The sequence below is a fragment of the Marmota flaviventris genome, chromosome 9 (genome assembly GCF_047511675.1).
Source record: "Marmota flaviventris isolate mMarFla1 chromosome 9, mMarFla1.hap1, whole genome shotgun sequence".
In the NCBI taxonomy this organism is placed as follows: Eukaryota; Metazoa; Chordata; class Mammalia; order Rodentia; family Sciuridae; genus Marmota; species Marmota flaviventris.
Genome location: NC_092506.1, coordinates 60,216,338 through 60,238,567, shown reverse-complemented (window position 1 = coordinate 60,238,567; position 22,230 = coordinate 60,216,338). Strand labels below are relative to the sequence as shown.

Here is a 22,230-nt window from a genome sequence, read left to right as displayed (position 1 = left end):
AATGAGTGGATCTTCTAAGATATTTTCAGATGGCTGAAGGAAATCTTGATGGGCTGGAATATATAAGCAGTAGAAAAAGTCTCAGGAAGGAAGGGAGATGACTTAGGAAATGCTTGGTTGAAAGAGTTATTTGTGAATTTTGGCTGACATAGTTTTTCTGGTCATGGTTCTACAGCCATATGGGACATCAAGCTTTTGTACTCTCTCAACCTCAATCCCTTTAATCCTTTTCCATACCAGATGATGCCAGCAGCAAAGGTCACCTGTCTGTCTGATCAGGTTACAAACTAGAGCCTGCTGTTTGAAGCACATACTTCTAGACCTATCATAGACCTTTGGGAAAGGCACTGGCTGACCCTGGGCCAGCGGTGTCCAACTTGGAGGCCCCCAGTCCTTGGAGCTGGGTAAACTATTTCCATTATTTTAAAAAGCCTACTAAGAGCAGTTAGTAGCTTATGGATGGATACAGACTAATGAAAAGTTTGGATTTCTTTCCTTTATGTTAGAATGTTGTCAACAAAACATGATTTAAGTGTGTTACCTATGATCTTCTGTTATAGGTTCCAACAAAATATGACCTATGGGCTAAATCCAGCCCACTGCCTGTATTTTTGTAAAAAAAAAAAAAATTCATTAGAACACAATCTCATTCACTTATGTTTGTCTGCGGATGCTTTTTGTGCTACAATTTGGCAGCAGAGACTATATAGCCTACAAATCCTAAATTGTTTACAGTGTAGTCCTTTATAGAAAGAATTTGCTAGACCCCTAACTTGACTCTTTTTATTGTGACACTCAGCACATAATGTTTTAATTGCCTGTCTTTCCCACTGTAGTAATTGAATTCCAGAGAGCAAAGATAAAATCTGATTCATAATCTTTATGTCTGGCTGCCCAACATAGGCCTGAAATATGAATTATGCTCAGTACATGTTGTTTAAATGTTTTATCATATGCTGACCAAAAATCTCTGACATGCAATTATATGTGCTTTTGTATAGTACAAAAATAGGGGCAAGAGAGGGAAAGAGTTAATATTGATTATGCTAATCTCAGTGTGCTTTATCTGTGAACTGGTTAGTTAATACTTTTTGTAATTTATTGGGTTGATAAATAGTTTTTCTGGAAATGGGTTCCAAGAATGAAAGTATGATGCCAGGAATTCTTGTGGGTGAGGAAGTTGAGAAACAATACCTCAATCTTTGGCTGTATTCTACTTTCTCCTTCAGTAATCTCCATCCCACCCCCAATCCAACCTGGCAGGACAAGTAGAACTTAAGGTTACATAGAGATATTTCTTTTGTATGCTTATCTTATTCTTTTAATTTTATAAAACAATTTTGTGTTCTTACCAACATTATCATCTGGCTTCCAAAAGATGAAACCAACCCAAAGCTATCTGACTGCTGTAGTAAAAAGGCCGTCAGGTTAAGTGCTGACATGGGAGTCAGCAGACCTCGGATCTTGCTGTGGCTCTTGAGCGGTTTTTTGACTTTGGGCACATCATTTAACATCTGTGAGCCTCACTGTTCAACATATTTCAGTTGAGTCACATCTGTGATTCTTTAAGATTTAATATTTATACTTCTCCTTTATTTTGAAAAGGATTTGGACAACCAGCAAGAGATAGAGAGGTGACCTATTCTATCTTCACTGTCTCTAGCAAACAGATAAGTAAACAATTACATGGATCATGGTGTTTTAGTGCCTTTTGATGGGCTTAGTATCTTTATCTGTCCTGCTTTCTCCTCCTGACAATATTCCTATTACCTGGGAAGTCAAAGTCTTTTTTCTTCTTCCTCTCCCTGCGATTTTGGTATGGGGGATTGAATCCAGAGATGCTCTAGCACTCAGTGACATCTCCAGCACTTTTTATTTTTTATTTTGAGACAAGGTCTCACTAAGTGAGATCCTAGAATTTGGGTTCCTCTTGCCTCAGCCTCCCAAGTTGCTAGGATTATAGGCGTGTGCCACCAAGACTGGCTCTTTCTTTTATTTTTTTGTGGGGTGATATATAAAGAACATTTTGCCTAGGAAGTAATAGTTAAGATCCAAGTCAAAAGGAAAGACAGATTTTAGCACCTAGGAATTGGAGGATATATACTAGAAACTTGAGTCAAAATGCCTTTTTTCAGGCCAGTTTCCTGATACAGACCTGAAACTCAGGAGGCTAAGACAGGTAGTTCAAGGGCAGCCTCAGCAACCTAGTGAGTTCCTATCTGAAAATAAAAAATAAAAAGCTCAGTGGTAGATCAGTGGTAGAGTACTCCTGTACTGCAAAAGAAAAAATAAGTCTTTATTTCTTTTTTTTTTTTTGAAAATTTATTAGTGTATTATAGTTATATATAATAGAGGAGAATTTCCTTTTTTTGAGTGATAAAATGTCAAGTTTATCTAATTTCACTATTGATATTAGAATCATATTTTTCTTTTACCTCTAAAATGAAAACAAAAAAAAAGTCCTAATTACTGTTACTCAGCTTTTTGTCTCTAAAAACCTTTTTCTTTTTTAAAAAAATTTCAATTACTTTATTTTTTATTTGTTCTAATTAATTATACATGACAATAGAATGTATTTTGACACATTGTACACAAATGGAGCACAATTTCTCCTTCCTCTGGCTGAACATTGATGCACTCACACTGGTAGTGTAATCATACATGTATATAGGGTAATAATGTACATTTCAATCCCGTTCTTTCACCTTCCCTCATTCCCCTCTGCACAATCCAAAGTTCCTTCATCCCCTTTCCCCCTCATTATGGATCAGCATCCACTTACCAAAGAAACATTTGGCCTTTGGTTTTTCAGGTTTGGCTTATTTTGCTTAACATGATACTCTCTAGCTCCATCCATTTACCTGCAAATGCCATAATTTCATTCTTTAAGACTGAGTAATATTTCATTGTGTATATATACCACATTTTCTTTATCCATTCATCTGTTTAAGGGCATCTAGATTGGTTCCATATCTTAGCTATTGTGAATTGTGCTGCTATAAACATTGATGTGGCTTTGTCACTGTAGTATGCTGATTTTTAAGCCCTTTGGGTATAAATCAAAGAGTGGGATAACTGGGTCAAATGGCAGTTCCAGTCCAGGTTTTCTGAGGAATCTCCATACTGCTTTCTAGAGTAGTTGCCCCAATTTGTAGTTCCACTAGCAATGTATGAGTGAACCTTTTCCCAACATCCTTGTCAACACTTATTGTTGCTTGAGTTCTTGATAATTGCCATTCTGACTGGAGTGAGATGAAATTTTTGAGTAGTTTTGATTTACATTTCTCTAATCACTAGATATGATGAACATTTTTTATATGTTTGTTGATCAATTGTATTTCTCTTCTGTGATGAGTCTGTTCAGTTCCTTAGTCCATTTATTGATTGGGTTATTTGTCAGTTTTTTGAGTTCTTTATATATCCTGGAGATTAGTGCTGTATCTGAGGTGCATGTTGTAAACATTTTCTCCCATTCTGTAGGCTCTCTCTTCATATTATTGTTTCTTTTGCTGAGAAGAAGCTTTTTAGATTGAGTCCATTCCATTTTTTATTTTACTTCTTGTGCCTAAAAGCCTTTTTCAAAAAATGAACTTGAGGCCTGGAGAAGAGAAGTGACCTCTGTGGTCACATGGTGGAGCTAAGTCTAGATTGGAGCCTCTTTTTGCTGTGTGTTTCTGTTATGGTACGTTTTCCAGAGTTATAAGAGGTGTCATGGAATGAGCTAGGGGGCCTCTGCCCTTATGCTGGTTTTACTGCTGCATGCTATGTGGTGGTAGGCAGAGGAAACTGCTTTCCAGACCTCCAAAGCTGTTGTATCAGATGAGCTTGGGATCTTTAGATATCTAGTAGATAACTTGCTGGATGTAACTATCTATGAGAAGGCACAAGGTATGAGAGATTTTACTATTTGGCCTGCAGCTGGCATTTTATGTACAGCAATGACACACAGGAAAAGTATGCATTATTCATATATGGGGACTAATTGGCTGTTGTTCTATTTCTGGAAAGATTGTATTAATTTATATTTGTTTATTTGACCGATTTAAAAATGGTATCTCACTGTCTCCCAAACTAACAAGTGAATTACAACTCTGGACAGAGAACACGATGGGAATGTGACCTTTGAATCACCTCTTTAAAAGCCCCCTGTTCCGCTGGGGATATAGCTCAGTTGGTAGAGTGCTTGCCTCACATGCACAAAGTCCTGGTTTCAATCCTGAGCATGACAATGGAAAAAAAAAGTCCCCTGTTCTCTTTGATGGGCAGAATCACAGTCTCTGGGGCAGGAGTCCCCTGTGTTTCTCCTTTGCTATCAAAGCAATAAAACTTCTTTTTCCTTTTTTAAAAAATCATATCTCAGTGGAATATGTATTTCTTTGATTACTAGTGAGTCTATTTTTTTTTCTTGTGTTCACTGGTTATTTGTATTTTCTCTAATTTGTGAGTTAGCTTTTCATGTTTTTGTCTAGATCCCAGTGTACTCATAGTCCTATGTTAGACTTAACTTCCAGGAAGCTGTTAGGATGATAAAGCACCGTCCCTGTGTCAGAAAGCTCAGCACATTTTCCAGGAGACAGTTAAAAGGCTAGATGATATGCTTCTGTCACTGTATACATGGTTGGTTATAAACTTTTGTGAGGAGTCAGATACTAGAAGCTAAGGATACTGACAAAGGTGGGTGATAGATGCTGAGTGGCAGCTCTGAGTAATGTTGTCTCTTGCTTTTCCTGTACAGAGTTCTGCCGGATTGACAAGCCCCTGTGTCACAGTGAGGATGAGAAGCTCAGCTTTGAGGCAGTCCGCAATATCCACAAGCTGATGGATGATGATGCCAATGGGGATGTGGATGTGGAAGAAAGTGATGAGGTGAGATTTCTCACCCTGCCATGACTCTCTTCTCTTCCTGTGTCAAAATATCCCTGAAAACTTTCTAGACAGAATGTTCCCTCTGAAGAGATGTTCTCTGCGTTGTTGTTTTTTTTTTCCCTCTAGGAATTCATTCTCATCAGGAGAGGTGGCTTTCAGCATAACAAGCCTTCAGGAGCCAGCCTGGCAGAGTGCAGGCTTTATATCTGTGTCTACACCTGGGTGGGTTCCCACCTGCCCACTGGCTAGGTGGGCTGATCTTTGCAGTTTCCCTGGATTCTTAATGTAATCCTGATATACATAAAGGCCATCTGTGCTTAGCCTTGTGTTGGCATGTGGAAAAGAAGGCCAAATAGTCATATTCTGTCATCTGGGAATTTATATATATTTGGGAAGACATAAATCTTAGAAGATCATTCTAAATTTCAAGTTATAATTGTTGGGAACCAGTTAAGAGTTTCAGATAATAAGAACTAGAGGAATCTCTAAATGGAATAAACTTTGTTATTGTTTTCTGTAACTTTTTATTTATTTAATAAACTCTGTTATTGTTTCACCTTTTGGCATTACTGTGGCTCCAACTCAATAGAGCCCAGAGTATAAAGTTGTTATATATGAAAATATTTAATAAAAGTTTCTTGATTTCATGCACTAGTGAAGTTACCCTGTTATGCCATATCTTTAAGAGAGAAAATGTACATTATGAGGGAGGAGGTAAGCTGTCTGAACTCCCTGAGATTTAGTCTACCTTTGAGTTTTGAATTCAATTTTGAATCTCACATCATCAGAAGGATTTAGAATAGTAAAAGACTGGCAGAGAGGAGTAACATGATGATGAAGAATATAGAAAGTATGAAGTAAAAAACATTCAACTTAAGTTCAGTAATGTCAATTGTGTCTATTATGTATGTGCCTTTCACTGTGCTATGTATGGAGATGGGACAATAAATAAGACAGACACATTCTGTCCTCATATAATTTACAGCCTAGTGAAGACACTTTAGCCTGGAGAAGAGGAGATTGAGGTAATGTAATTTCTATCTTTAAATACATAAGAAGTAGGAAAAAGTCAGATTTTTTTTTTTTGTATCAACAAAGATGTAGAGGTAGTAAGAAACATGGTGGTTTTTTTCGGTTAGAGAAATTATGGTAGAAAACCACCAAAGAGTTGGAAAGTGGGGCCCAGGAAACCAGGCAGAGATATGTGTACCTGTACTTGAGATATATGTGGATTATTAAGCAAGGATAAAAATCATGATCAAAGTATCTGATTTTTTTTTTATCGTATTTAGAACTGACCTTCAAAGGATTAAAATTTCATTGATCTATGTTGAGAATAGAGCCAAGTTCCTGGTAGGGAAGGAGACTTACAGATGTTCTGATTACTGTCCTAGGGCATTGACTGGGGAATGGAATGCATAACAGTTAAGAAGGTGATGTAATCCAAGATCTACATATTCTTGGATATCTTTGTAATCCACTCCTCTTTTTTTTTTTTTTTTTTCCAGTTCTGCTGAATTGCTTTGTCAATGAGGAAAGGAATAAAATGTTCTTTTTAGAGGAATGTTACCACAACAAAAAACTCATCAGCACAAACTGTTCCAAAATAACATAAAAGCTGTCACCCTGCTCTTCTCTGCATCAGTCAGGAGCTGTTCTTTTTCAGCATAGCTTCTGTATTGCCTTGCCTTTTCCTGTTCTCCCTCCAAGGCTAAGGCCTCTTGTGGTTAGAGGCTCCTGAAAATCTGGGGTTTCACAATCAATCACAAGCTACGTCCTTGAGAGAGAAAGTAAAATGTGGGTGCTTAACTCAGTCTAAACATATGAGACAGTATTGGAATTCAGGATCTAACTAGAAAGTTGGATAGATAACTTAGGGCTTAGAATGTCAGGTAATGGTTGATGAGGCATCATGGATGAAACGCTGTTGTGCTGGTTGATGTTGGTAAATTTCTCAGAAAATATAAAAGGAACTGAAGGATTTACCTCAGTGCTAGAGCTTTTAAAATTTTAGCTATTTTTGAATTAAATCATTTTTTTATGGATTAATGTGACCAGAACATTAGTTTTCTTTATATGAATTAAAACATGTCTTCAGGGGCTCTTACACTATTACCTCAGCACCTAGATTCCTATATGTATTGTACTTGCTTCTTGCAGTCCACCTCCTCTCCACCCCACCTCCCCTGATTGGCACTAGGGATAGAATCCAAGGATACTTTACCATTGAGCCATATCCCCAGCCCTTTTTATTTTTTATTTTAATACAGGGCCTTATTAAGTTGCTGAGACCTTGCTTCAAACTGGTGATTCTCCTGCCTTAGCCTCCCTAGTCGCTAGGATTACAGGTGTGTGCTGCTGCACCCTCTTCTGTCTCTTCTTTGATTTATTCTCATTAGCTAAGTGATATATTAACTCTACTGTGAACTGTAAGATTAGATTTACAGTAAACTCAGCAGGCATTTTATAAAATATACATAATCATTTGGTAGGGGGCAGCTACTTTGGCTGTTCAGTTGCTATTTTTTTTTCTTCTGGATAGCGGACGCTGTGTATTATGGGCCCTTCGGATGAGCAAGAGGGCACTATTGGTGATGGTGCCCTTCTTGTAAAGCTGGCAGGAGGTTCCATCATGCTGGCAGTATGGAAATTCATGACCTGTCTTCTGTTCTGAGTTCTGGTTGGACACTGCCATGGGAAAAGGATTTGTCCATGGAATAAGGCTGTCAGATTGTTCTGATAGTCTGAGGTGAGCCGACAGGGGCCTGCCTAAAAACACTGCCCTCTTGACTGGACCAAAGTCTTTGAAAGCAGTGTTATTTTCTTTTCTGGAACCCACATGGAAAATTAAGGCATTTATTTGGCCACTAAAATAAATTTTTATTGAATACCTACTATGTGTCAGTCATTGGTTGAAGGCTAGGAATTTAAAGTAAACTCAGCAGGCATTTTATAAAATATAAATATATTTACATAGTGTCCTAAAGAAATAAGATTTCTGGCCAGGCAGATGGTGTGTGCCTGTAATCCCAGTGACTCTGGAGGCTGCGGAAAGAGAATTGCAAGTTTAAGGTCAGCCTCAGCAACTTAATGAAGGCCCTTTTTATTTTTTAGAAAGGGCTAGGGATTTAGGTCAGTGGTAAAGCACCCATGGATTCTATCTCCAGTACTCCCCCTACCACACACTAAAAAAAAAAGTTCCCAGCACAAATAAAGAATTATCAATACTCAACAATAGAAAACAAATAAATCAATAAAAAACAGGAAAACAGGAAAAGATTTGAACAAAGACTTCAACAAGCGAGATACATTGGTGACAGTATTACTAGCCATTAGGGAAATGCAAACTAAAACCATAATGAGATTCTGCTGTACAGTTATTAGGATGACTAAATCTTAAATGGACAATACCAAGGGCTGGGTGAGGAAAAAGAGCCACTAGAACTCTTACTGATGGGACTTCAAGATGATACAGTCATTCTGGAAAAGTTTGACATTTTTTGTGTTTTTTTGTTTGTGTTTATGGTAATGGGGATTCACTCCAGGGGTGCTCTGCAACTGAGCCATACCCCCAGCCATTTTAAAAACTTTATTTTGAGACAGCGTCTTGCTAAGTTCCTGAGACTGGTCTTGAACTTGTGATCTCCTGCCTCAGCATCCCAAATTGCTGGGATTACAAGGTGTACACCACCATGTGTAATCAATGTTTTCTTATAACCATAACTTACTATGTGTCCCAGCAATTCTACTTTTAGGTATTTAGCCCTATAAAATTAAAATTTATACTCACACTAAAATATATACATGCATGTTTATCACAGCTTTATTTGTAATCTCCCCAAACTGAATATAGTCCATATGTCCTTCCTTTGTGAATGGATAAACACGCTATGGAAAACTACTCAGCGATACAAAGGATTGAACTGTTGGTGCACACAGCATAGATGAGTCTCAAAAATTTTATATCAAGTGAAAGAAACTAGTCTCAAATAGTTTTGTCCTATATGATTGCATTTATACGACATTCTGATAAAGGCAAAACTATAGGGATGGAAATTAGGTCTGCTACTAAGGATTAGGAGTATAGGGAAGGTCTGAATAGAAGGTCAGCATGAGGAATACTTTTTTGTTTTCCTGTGTCCATTACGTTGATATAACTATGCATTAAAATGTATAGAACTATATGCACACAAAAAAGTTAATTTCATCACATATTAACTTAAAAAAAGTTTCAAGCATAATATCTGCCATATAATTCAAGCTCAGTGAATGCAAGTTACTTTATTCTATATTTCCAGGAAATTGACATATATCTAACTGTTGTATTTTTATGTTTGTATGATTGATGTGCTTATCTCACCAAATTGTGAGCCCCTTTAGAGCAGGGACTGACCTTATTTAGTTTGTCTCTGTTTTCTTCAATGACCAGCATATCCTATAACAAAATATGGGCTTAATCACTGTATTGAATGATTGACCAATGTCACTATAGCAACATGGATTAGGCTGAGGTGGGTGTTCAGGGCAAGGGAGATTTTCATAGATTTTTAAGTGGGATGGGTAAGTAGCTGTATGAGCGCAGGAAGCTGCACAGTCTACTTAAGATTCTAGTTTCTGTGATGTCTGATATGGATGTATAACACAGAGTTAATGCCTTCTCTTCTGGAGCCAAACACACATGATTCTCCCTCTTACCACCTGTGCAAGCTTGGTGAAATTACACAATTTATGTCAGCCTGTTTCTTCTTTAGCAGTTGGAATAATAATAATGATAGGTACCTTATAAAGTTTCTGTGAACCATAAATAATGCACCTGGTACAATGCTTGGTAACAGTTTTTATTGTTATCATAAGAAAGAGCATATATTTTGATGCAAACAGTATTGTGTTCAAAACTTGGCTATATCACTTACTTCCTTAGGCAAATAATTTCACCTCTCTGGGCCTTGATCTTTTTATTGGTACTGGGAATTAAACCCAAGGGCACTTAACCACTGAACCACATCCCAGCACCCCCACCCCCTTTTTTAAATATTTATTTTTCAGCTGTAGTTGGACACAACACCTTTATTTATTTATTTATTTTTATGTGGTGCTAAGAATCAAACCCAGGGCCCCGCATGTGCCTGGCGAACACTCTACTGCTGAACAACAACCCCAGCTCTATCCTTTTTGTTTTTTTATTTTGAGACAGAGCATTGCTAAGTTGCTTAGGGCCTCTTGAAGTTGCTGAGGCTGGCTTTGAATTTGAGATCTTCCTGCCTCAGCCTCCTCAGTTGCTGGGATTATAGATGTGTGCCACTGTACCTGGTGGTCTTGATTTTTTTTTTTTAATTATTTGAGGAAAATAACTGCTTGCAAGATTATTGTGAGAACTTAATGTTTGCAAAACCCCAAGCACCATTCCTGGCACATGATGTGTACTCACTCTGTTTTTTTCCCCTCAGCATGATGGTTCAGTGAGGTTTGGCCTATATAGCAAGAATTCCAAATTAGCCTTTCCATCATTCCATGGGACTACAACATTCAGGTATGGGAGCTACCACAGCAGTGTGGCTGACCTGATGAGGGCCAGGATACTGTAGTAGATTGTTGTATCTTTGCCCGAGTGGTTGATGTTAAGAAAGGGGGCATGATAGAGTATTTCTAGGGGCTTCATCTTCTCTGGAAGCTTGCTCAGCGTCAACCTGAGAACTTTAGAAAAAGGTCTGTTTTTTTTAAAAAAGGTCTGGGTAATACCTTCTAATGTTTCCCTACCCATCTGGAAGACTAAAGGATTTTGAACAGCAAGTTGTACCATAATACTTTAGAAGATGTGCTTGAATTTTAGCAAGATAGAAGTAGACTTCTTTGGCTATCATGAGCTAATTTGTATGAAGATAAGTATCTGGGCTATCCACAAAAGTTTTTACCATGACTAATAATAATTTTTATTCTGCCTCAGCTTTGGGCATCATTCCTTAATATCCAGATAGCTCTAGACCAAGTGTTCTCTGCCTCTAATTTCTGCCTTACCAGTTCCTGCTGAACATGCTGCCAGTGATCTTCCTAAACTACATTTTTTGGTTCTGTATTTTCTGAATGATTTCCTTTTTCTATTTCCTCTGACTTCTTGTGTTGAATGCTCCATTTTTTCACATTTGGTCTTAACAATTCTTAAGATTCTCTAGTTAGGCAGTGGCACATGTCTGTAATCCCAGAGACTTGGGTGGCTGGGGAAGGAGGATTGCAAGTTTGAGGCTAGCCTCTGCAACTTAATGAGACCTTGTCTCAAAATAAAAAATAAAAAGGGCCCCTGGATTCAATCCCCAGTGCCAAAAAATAGAATAGAATAGAATAAAACAAAACAATAAAATAAAATAAATTGTCCAGTCATACCACTTTGGTCTGACTGCTGTTCTCTTTGTATCATAAACATTGTCTATTTCCACTCCCTTTTCTTTGCTCAGGTAGTTCTCCCTACCTAAAATTAAACTCTCATATTCCTCTCTGTCTATATTAATCTTAGTTGTCCTTTGGTATGAGCCAGCCTCACTTTTCATGCACTCTCCCTGACTTTTTCATCCTCACTAGTTTCCCTCATCTCAGTACTAAGTCCTACAGCACATAGCCTGTATCACTCTAGTTAGTACTTAATTAGAAATTGTCTTTCTTTGTGCCCTAATGATTGTGACTGTGTTCGTTTGTCTGTAAATTTGTCTTTCTCTGCAACTATTGGAATTACTAAAGCACAACTCATCTGATTACTTCTACCTTGTAAGGGTAGTGTGGTAGAAAAGGAGCATCCTATAATATGTCAAACCCAGCTGATTATATATTCATTTAATTCTCAACCACTCTATGAGGTAGTTGTTATTAACTCCATTTTAGAGATGCTGAAACTATGAGTAGCTTATTTAACTAATCTAAACTTTAACCTGCTCTTTAGCTAGTGCTCTCACTCTGGTTTTAGATCATCTGACTAGTTCATGTTATCATGCATTCATTCCCTTACTCTATGCTACAGTCATTCCAAATATGCTCTTCATATCCTACCACTGTGCACTTGCTCCAAATCCTGATCCTGGGAGAGCAAGAGTACAATGTTGATTGGTCAGTGGGGTCCTTTGGATTTGTAAATTTCTCCCCATGATAAAGCTGAAATCAGTAGAATTGTTTCTCTGGAGTTGCTCAGGTCTGGGCTCTGTCCATGTTAATGTATGACTTGTAGGTCTGCTGTCCTCTGTGACCTTCTTCCCTCCCCTATTCTGTGAATCATGTGCAAAATCTGACTGATAGAGGTCAGATCATTTTAGTTGAAATAAAGGGAAAACCTTAGAGGAAAAACACTAGAGGGGCACAGATAAAGAAATAAAAGAAAAAGACACTGAGAATACCAAAAGATTATGTAACAGAGCAAAAGCATATGTTTTTGGAGCAAGAAAGATGAAGTATGTAGGTGTACTTTATTAGTTACTGGACCTTGGGAAATTTCTGAAATTCTGTGAGCTTTTATCCTCACCACAATTTCTGCCTTAAATGATTATAGCAAAGAAGAAATCATGTATATGTAGTGCCCTGTCTGTGTCCTGGTTTATAGTTGCAATATTACTACTTCTTCTTTTCCTATTACCACTGCTACAGTGTACTAGTCCTGTGCTAGCTACTCTTATGTACACTTTTCTCCTAGAGTCTCTACAAGAAATCTGTAAGACTGATAATATTTATAGTAAGGAAATTGACTTAATAAGACTGACAACACTTAGTTTTCCATTTTGGGGGAGGGAGTTATTGCAATTCAGATCTGCATCAGACTGATAACATTGTTCTAAACATGGATTGTTATGATGGTTTCACACTTCTGTGAATATGCTAAAAACCATTGAGTAATATGCTATTAGATTTTATAAAAATCTTAAGAAAATGAAAGTATTGCTACTTTGATTGGAGTGGTGTCACCTTCTACTTGCCTTTCTATAATCCAACCCTTAAGAATCCTTAGGATTCAATAACACTTTGAAAGCCTTATTGATTTTGGTCTATATTTCTCTTACCCCCAGCTTTGACAGAGAAGCCTTGATGCTTCCAAGTCTGAAGTATCAAAGAGCCCTATTTTGCTGAAAATGAGGTTGCTCTGTTTTTGGGTGGGTATCTGTGGCTTTTGAGAACACCAGACTGATGAGTCCTAAGGCATTCTCTTTGGAAAAATTTTGTTCTTTTTCCCTCCATACCTCCTCCCTCCCTCGCTTCTTTCCCTCTTCCTTTTTTATAGTTGACCCTGTTTCTGAGGAAACAAATGTCAAAGAAGCTGTAAGATAACCCAGGTTGTAATTCCCTTTCACCCACATACCAGCATCCTGAATCAGTTTCTTGACCCTTATCTTATGGAGCACCATGTGGAGAGTCATCAAAGACAACAGGCTGAGTTGTTTTGGTTTTATTTTTCCTGGATTCACCTTTGTGCTCAGGGCCTCCCTTTGATTCCCACTGCTGCAGTATCACTCCCAGGCACCATGTTGGCCTAAGGGAAGCAGAACTTTCCCTTTTGTTTCTGGAACCAATTCTGAACATTGATTTTCTTTGCATTCCCCCTTCTTTTTTTCTGCTTAAATTTGACTACATGCAGATTAACCTCAGTATAGGTTTCAAATAGATACATTTCTGTTGCTGCAGCAATTCTTCTTTGACCTTAGTTTGGAGGTACCTTTTTGCTTTTCTTCTTTTCTAGCTCTCTGCCTGTATCCTGGTGCAATTACCATCCTATCTCCTACTTCAGTGTAATAATCTGAACTCTAGCCTTAATCTAGGACAAGTATAGATTAAAGTCTTCTCAGGTACTTGGGACAGAGCAGAGATGACCAAAATCATGACATTATTCTTCAGGTTAAACCTGTTCCTTAGGCTAAAGAAATTTCCTCTCCCCTCATCTTTCTTGTAAATAATTATAGGGAAGTTGTCACATTCACCTACTAGGAATGGCTCATAGTTTATGGGCCACAACTTCCATTTAGTCCAAGTTTTTTGGCACTGCTTTTGGGTTTCTTAGAATAAACTATTTGGAAACTGACTTTTTAAGATCTGGGATGTTGCTATGTGCCTAGGCTGGCCCAGAACTCCTGGGCTCAATCAATCTTCCTGCCTCAGCCTCCTGAAGAGCTGGGACTACAGGCATGTGCCACCAAGCCTGGCTCGGACATTGAGTTTTTATATTTCTTTATTTAGCCTTATTGGGGGAGAGTGAACACAGGCTCTCACACATGCTAAGCAAGTGCTGTACCACTGAGCTACAATCTTGAGCTCTAATTTTTCCCCCGATACTGGGGATTGATCCTAGGGCCTCATGCTTGCTAGGTGAGTGCTCTGTCACTGAGCTACATCTCCAGCCTGGACATTGAGTTTTTAAAAGTCTATCAGCTTTGGAATTCAGGTCCACATTTTATAATAATAGCTGTAGGGCCAAGTAGTTTGGAGTTTTACTTTCCTCATCTATAAAACTGAGATGAAAATAAGAATCTCTTTGCCACTGGCAAGCCCTCAGACTAGTGAGAGAGGTATATGTATAAATAGCCAATGATAGTAGCACATTTTAAGGGCTGGTAGTAATGGCATTCACAGGAACTTGGAGCTTCAAGAGGAATAAGGGCGTGATCTAATATGTTCTGTATAGCAGAAGATACATTGTCAGTTGGCACTCAGACAAGGATACCAGTTGCCAGACAAGCTGAGCTATGCAGCAGAGAGAGTAGGCATAGTTTACAATCTGTCCCATTGCTTTAGCCAGATACAGGATGAGGCAGCAGCTCCCCCAGATGGTATTCCTCATGTTTCCAGGAAAACCCAGACGGTGGCTTGTTTTGACAGACAAGGAAATTCCTTCTCACCAAGCAGGCTGTTGTTTTGATTCCTCCCCTCTTTGTTGTGCAGTCTGCTTTGTCTATTCTGGATGGCAGTCCTGTTGATGACAGGGATTAATTACATTTGTAAGGCTTCTTTGTATGTCTGTATATGTCTGTCTGTATCTTTGTATTTCTTTGAACATATAAGTCATTTTTTGCTTGTTTAGATACATGTCTTTCTGAGTTTTGATGTTTGTTTGTGAATGACAAAAAGTGGAGGAAGGGAAAGAAGACTGAGCCAAGGAAGTAGGGGCTGAGAGAAAGCCCACAAACCAGTTCAGAGACCAGGGAGAAAGGTAGAGGCAAAGGGTTAGGCCTAATGCAGGACTTTGAGGTAAAAGCAGAGCCAGATAGGTAATAGGAGCCCAAAGATACTGTTAGTCTAGGCAAGCTCTGGGCTCTACAAAATGGGAGGCAGAATGCAAGGGCCAGGAATGGTCAAACCATCAGAGAGAAAAATTCTACTAAATTTCTGACTCTTCCTATCCAAGGAAGAATAGGCAGCTGGCTCCCAAGGCCCTGCTTGCCTTTGTTTGTTTGTTTATTTATTTATGTATACTGGGGATTGAACCCAGGGACACTTTACTGGTGTAAAATAAACTTTAAAAGGGGCACACCCGTAGCCCTTTTAATGTTTATTTTAAGACAGGGTCTCACTAAGTTGATTAGGGCTTGGCTGCATTGATAAGGCTGGCCTTGAACTTGTAATTCTTTTTCCTCAGCCTCCCAAGTTGCAGGGATCACAGGCGTATGATCCTGGTTCTTGCTTGCCTTTAGATCTAATTGATGTTTGTGTTTATTTATTCAAATCTCTGTTCATGTTTGTATCTGTATGTGTGTCACATTCAGTGTACTTTATGGTATTAGGAAGAATTGGTTCCCAGTGGAATGTTTGATTCACTTGTGGATTAATAACATTCTTTTTATTCATTCTTGTGTTGTTTTCTCCTTTTTTCCTTACCCCTTTTCTCTTCCTTCTACAAATTTATTTAGTATCTGCTCTGTGCTGGATGCTGGATGTGCAAAGACTAATAATAATAAGGGAGACACATTTCCTCCCTACAAATATCTCACATATTATTGAGGCAGAAAGACATACATGTTCAATCCTGGTAAGTTTTATGACAAGAGAAGAGTTCAGTGTGCTCTGGAAATATAGAAGAGGGAAGGTAACCCATCTGAGGATTTCAGAAAAAAACTACTCAGGAGAGATTATGCCTGTGATGAATTTTGGGTGATGGGTAGGAGTTAACCTGGTGAGAGGGCTGAGAAGGATATACCAGGTGGAGGGAAAAATATGATGTCTTTGGGGATTTATGAGTCAGTGGTTCCTTTTTCTCCCGCCCTGGTATGGGGAATTAAACCCAGGGTCACTTAACCACTCAGCACATTCCCAGCCCCCTTTTATTTTTTATTTTGAGACAAAGTCTCACTAAGTCTTCCTGGTCTCAAACTTGCAGTCCTTCTGCCTCAGCTTCCAAGTAACTGGGATTATAGGTATGTGCCACCACACCTCTTATTTCTCTTTTCTTTTTTTTTAAACTTTAGAATGTAACAGTTGAGCATGGAAGGAGAATTTGAAGATGAAGTTTGAAACGTAGGTATTAGGCAGTTTTGTGCTATACTGAGGAACTTGAATTTTGTCCCCAGAACAATGAGCTAGAAGTAAATAGAATTGGTTGTAATTTTGACTAAAGGTATGTTTGGAGTAGGCTTTGCAGAAGAGGTGAAATGGAAAATTCATTTTAAAACATGAGCTGGAGTTTACCAGATAAAGAAAGGAAGGAGAGCTTTTTAGGAAAGGAAAACATTATGAGTTAATGTAGGAGGCAAAAAATATGGCAAGTTTGGGAAATATCCGTAGGGAGGTGTCTAGAGAATAGTTCCTTTATCTGTAAGATAGGACACCAGTAAAATATACCTTCAGTGGTATATATAGTAGGTGGTGTGAGGCTAAAAAAAGATATTTGTGAAGAATCCTTTGCATACCACAGAGCTATGCACAAATTTCACTATTATTATTACCCACTTTCTTCATATTTCCATTAAGTGTCCAATAGCATTAGGCCTTCCTGTGTCCATGCACATGGACATGACCTTAACAGTTCATCACTGACAGGGTGAGGGTTATTACCTCTTTCTTCTAGCCCCTTGGCATCTTGAGAAAGAGTAGCTAAGATAAGAGGTTCCTTGGACTCAGAGTTGGAGTGTTGGTTCATTCAGGATAAGCCAAAATAAAGATTATGAGCCCTCTTGCCATGGGACCCAAGTCAGAATATTCATAAATTAAATATTGATAAGTTAAATATTAATTAATTAAATATTCATAAAGCATCATCTGCATAGGCATCATGAGATATGGGGCCATTGCCTTAAGTTTTTTAATTTCTCCTCTTATAACTGTGAAGTAGGCTGCATTTTACAGGCTTAAGATGATATGGTGGTAAGCATCAGAGATGGAATTTGAGTCTGTATCTGTAAGAGTATTTTTCTTTTCTTTCTTTTCCTTTATGTATATGTTGGAGGGCACTGGGGATAAAACTCATTGGCACTCTACCACTGAACTATATTCCCATCTCACTTCTTCTTCTTCTTCTTCTTCTTCTTCTTTTTTTTTTTTTTAATTTTGATACAGGATCTTGCTAAGTTGCCTAGGCTAGCCTCAAAATTGCAGTCCTTCTGCCTCAACCTCTTGAGTTGCTGGGATTATAGGCATGTGCCACCATGTCTGACTGAGACTGTTTTTCTTATATGACACTTCATAAGCTTTCTGATATCTTTGGGTAAAGAACAAGTTTCTTGGTTATATGAGAGTGGAAAATTGTGAGATCGAAGGCAATATGGGGTTGGAAGAATTGGAGAGAGAGTTGCTGGGCTTTTTCTTGGAAATTGAATATTAGCCCTTTCCACCACATAGAATCGTGGTTTTTGCCTTCTAGGACAGGGTCTCTTTTATATGTCTATTTCACATAGGTGCTTCCAATATGTCTGGTTAATCTCTATGTCCTCAGTTTCTAGCACAGGACTTGTCATAAAATAACTACTCAGTAAATGCTGTTTGGGCAAATGGATGAAGCTTTTCTTATTAAAGGTTTCTGGAATCCCTAACATTTGTATTACTCATTTCTGTCTCCTTTTATGGTACTCTGACATTGTAATAGAAGATTTTGTTTGTCTCACTATCTGACTTTTTAAAAATTATATTCTAAAGGTGTGAAGTAATATTTCATTATATGGTTTTGATTTGTATTTCCCTGGTGACTTATGATGTTGAGCATCTTGTCATGTGCTTATTGGTTGTTTGTATATCTTCTTTGGAGAAATGTTTTTTCAGATCCTTTGCTCATGTTTAAATTGTCTTAACTATTTTTTTTAATTGAGTTGTTAAAGTTCTTTATATATTCTAGTCCCTTGTCAGATATGTTGCAAATATTTTCTTTCATGGGTTATATTTTCACTTTTTTTTTTCCTACTAGGGGTTAAACTCAGTGGCTCTTAACCACTGAGCCATATCCCCAGCCCTTTTTATTTTTTTATTTTGATACAGAGTCTTGCTAAGTTGCTGAGGCTGGCTTTTTTTTTTTTTTTTTTTTTTTTAATATATACTTTTAAGTTGTAGCTGACACAATACTATTTATTTATTTATTTATGGTGCTGAGAATTGAACCCAGGGCCTCACATGTGCTAGGCGAGCTCTCTACCACTGAGTCCCCTGAGGCTGGCTTTGAACTTGTAGTCTTCCTGCCTCAGACTCCTGAGCCACTGGGATTATAGGCATGCACCACTGCACCTGGTCCCAGTCCTTTTTTATTTTTTATTTTGAGAGAAAGTCTCACTAAATTGTGTAGGCTGACTTTGAACTCATGATCCTCCTTCCTCAGTGTCCTAAGTAGCTGGAATTAGGGTTGGAGATGTAGCCTAGCACCACCAAAAAAATAAATAAAAAAGGAATGCTCGAATAGTTGGAATTATAGGTATATGCCAACCTGGAAGTTTTGATAATATATTGTAGCCACTATGGGTAGTACTCTGCCCTCTCTGTGGCTTATTATTGTGCTTGTTTATTTGTTTTATTTTTATGGTCCTTTTCTCCTTTTCCTTCAAGCCTCTGCTGTTGCTCCTCCAAGAGTATGAGGAGCTTTGAGTATGCCCATAGACGCCTTTAGATGAAAGTGATTTGGCAGAGCACCCTTTGACTGACTTTTTCCCTGGCCACACCCAGCTTAAAAGCTGTATTAATTAGCATCTGATTGCTCTGTTGTTTTCAATAACACCTGATTGCTCTGTTATTTTCAATAATACCTGGAGGCATAAATTACTTCTCACACTGGTCTAATCATATTAGGGCTTCTTTGAAAGAATAATTTCTTTCTTTTTTAAAAAAATATTTTTAGTTGTAGATGGAAACATTGCCTTTATTTTGTTTATTTAGTTTTTTTTTAAATTTTTTTTTAATGTGGTGCTGGGGATCAAATCCAGTGTCTCACACATGCTAGACAAGTGCTTTACCACTGAGCACAATCCCAGCCCATGAAAGAATAATTTCTGAGGTTAATGTTTGAGATGTGCTTTTTAACCTAGAGAGTTTCTTCTAGCTGTCTTTGCCCCTATTTCTCAGAAGAAAACTCTTTGACCTACAGTTTATTTTATATTAGTGGTAGATTTTGCTTTTCCTGGCTTCAGATACCTTAGTTCAACTGTAGTCTGAAAATTTTAAGTGGAAAATTCCAGAAAAAAAAATGATTCATAACATTTTTTTTTCTTGTCACACTGGGGATTGAGTCACATGCTAGGCAGGTGCTCTATCACTAAGCTGTATCCCCAGCCCCTATAAATTTTAAATTGTACACTCCTCTTTATAGCATGATTAAATCTCATACCATCCCTCTCTGTCTCACCCCAGATGTGATTCATCCATCTTTGTCCAGAGTATCCACAGTGTATGTACTATCTGCCTATTAGTCACTTAGTAATGATCTTGGTTCTCAGATTCACTATTGTGGTATCTTAGTGCTATGATTTTGTAACCCTATTTTATTTAATTATGGCCCCAAAGAGTAAGAGTAGCAATCCTGGCAAGTTGAATATGTCAGGGGAAGGTATAAAATGCTTACTTTTAGTGAAAAGGTAAAAGCTCTTGAGTTAATGAGAAAAGAAAAAAGATACATGCTGAGATTGCTAAGATAAATAAATGGTAAGAGTGAATCTATCTGTGAAACTGTGAAGAAGGAAAAATAATTTTGTGTGTTAGTTTATTGTCATTCCTCAAACTGAAGGCTACAAGGCTACAATGCATGATAAATACTGTTAGGATAAAAGGCATTAATTTATCATGTATAGGAGAAAACATAGTATGTAGGGTTCAGCACTGTCCATAGTTTCAGGTATCTACTGAGGGTTTGGGAATGTATCTCCCTCAGATAAAGGGGACTATTCTATCTCCAATGAATCTGCCAGTTGTTTCCCAGATGCCTTTCACTACATCTTCCAGTTTTTCAGAGCATCCTTAGCTTTGAACCACACTGCCTACTTTCTCTAGAGGCAATATCTTAGAGCCGTGGTTCTAGAGCTGTGGGTAAGAATGGCACCCTCACTTTAGGAGCTGAGTACTTAGTGGAGGAATTATACTCCCAGAATATAATTGTCATTTTATGAGCCAGGACAATTGTAATTGGTGCCTCAGTATCCTCAGTGGTGCTGTCATCCAAGATGAAGTTCCCATCCTGTGAATAAGGGCTGAGCAGGAGAAGGCAGGCCCACCTCTTAGCTAGCTATACTCTACTAGAACTTAGACCCCCAAAACAGGTATAGCTGAGGCCAACATGAGAATGTTGGAGTTCTGTTCCTCCTAGGCAGTTAACTGTCCAACGGGAACCTGGGGAAGAAGTCCTGTTTTCTTGGTTGTACATTTTGGAGCAGAGTTTCTATCTCACTGAGTGGGGTGATATGGAACAGATCTTGGTTCAATATACTCTTGCTCTTAGCAAGTTTTACTAGATTTTCTTGAGGATATGCATATTCACTTGCTGCAAGCCAGTTTATAGAGACTTTAAATGGTTGTTTTTGAAAAATAATTTTTACCAGTTTCATTGGAGACTAGAGTCATGGGTCTTCTTATACTATCATGCCAGAAATGCCCTCTGAACCATCAGTTTTTGTAAATATCCTTTCTTGTGCATTCTGTACAGTGCTATATATTCATCTTTTGTAAATGTGGCAGTATTGACCCCAATTAAGAAAATGTTTTCTTCTCTCTGGGGACATCTATTCTAATTAGTGATCTATTTCTGTCCTCTTGTCATAAGACAAAGGTTCCCCATCCAGTAGTCCTTGGCTAGTTTGTATAGTTTGTTCCTGATAGTTTGCAAGACTGAATGTTGGAGTTTCCTAATCTTTGCCATTCTCGCTAGATACCTGGCAAACTGCAACCATAGATGCTGCCTTTAGAATTTTACCTGTGTCATGGACCCAGTGCCATGGTGAGGATCATTCATGACAAAAAAACTGAACTTTATCATCAGTCTCAGTAGGATTCTCTGTACCTTCATGTACTAGGTGCTGGAAATAAAGAAATAAAAGGAGAGGTGAAGCTGAGTGCAATGGTGTTGGCCCCTATTCCCAGCAGCTTGGGAAGCTGAGGTAGGAGGATCACAAGTTTGAGGCCAGACAGTTCTGGGCACTTAGCAAGCCCTTCAGCAACTTAACAAGACCCTGTCTCAAAATAAAAATATAAAAGGGCTAGGGTATAGCTCAGTGGTAAAGTGACCCTGGCTTAATCCCCCACCCCCCATAAAAAAATTGCTCAGTGATAGAGCACCCCTGGGTTTAATCCCAGTACTGAAAAAGAAAAGGTGAAGTTGCTGCCATGGACAAAGTTCTCCTACTAGTACAAATAGCTGTGAACAGCTGAGGATACTATAGTGTTCTAAATGAACACTGTAGTAGAGTCATAGAAGAGGAGGACATAAATTAGCTTTGTCCATGTCCAGAATCACTGACATGTACCTGATTTGGAACAAATGACTAGGTACAATAGGAGGAGGAGAGTGTTTTAGACGAGATTAATATGCACAAAAATATTGGACTGGTGAAAAACTTGGTACTCTGAGAATGTGAAGGAATTCATTATCATTGGGAATGGCAGTGCAACTGTACTAGGTTCAGAGGAGATCTCTAAGAGCAGAGGAAATTTCTACTTGGACCTTCTAGGATCTTGAGGATATTACAGAAAAGAATTTAAGGACCCATCAGGTAGATGAGTGATAGAACAAGAGATTTATTATAAAGGGGAAAATACACACCCAAGAATGGGAGTGCAGGCAGTCTCAGAGAGTGAGTGAGTTTGCTCCATCTTGGTGTGTGTTTCTAACATTTATAGAGGGACAGTAGCTAGAGGGCTGAACTAGAGGTAGAGTCAGGGCTAGATTATAGAATTTTCTGCCAGTTTTCTTTGTACTGTGCATTATCTTTGCATATTCTTTTCTTTTTT

General features: G+C 38.2%; 1 protein-coding gene across 3 annotated transcripts in view; it reads left to right on the top strand.

The window, feature by feature from the left end:
- Window positions 1-22,230, top strand: part of Stim1 (stromal interaction molecule 1) — a 215,694-nt gene that overhangs the window by 112,783 nt on the left and 80,681 nt on the right. For all 3 annotated transcript variants that reach the window (XM_034636606.2, XM_027942482.2, XM_071616436.1), the window contains exon 2: window positions 4,736-4,866. In XM_034636606.2, the coding sequence (XP_034492497.1) occupies window positions 4,736-4,866 (131 nt within the window). The remainder of the gene's footprint in view (window positions 1-4,735; window positions 4,867-22,230) is intronic.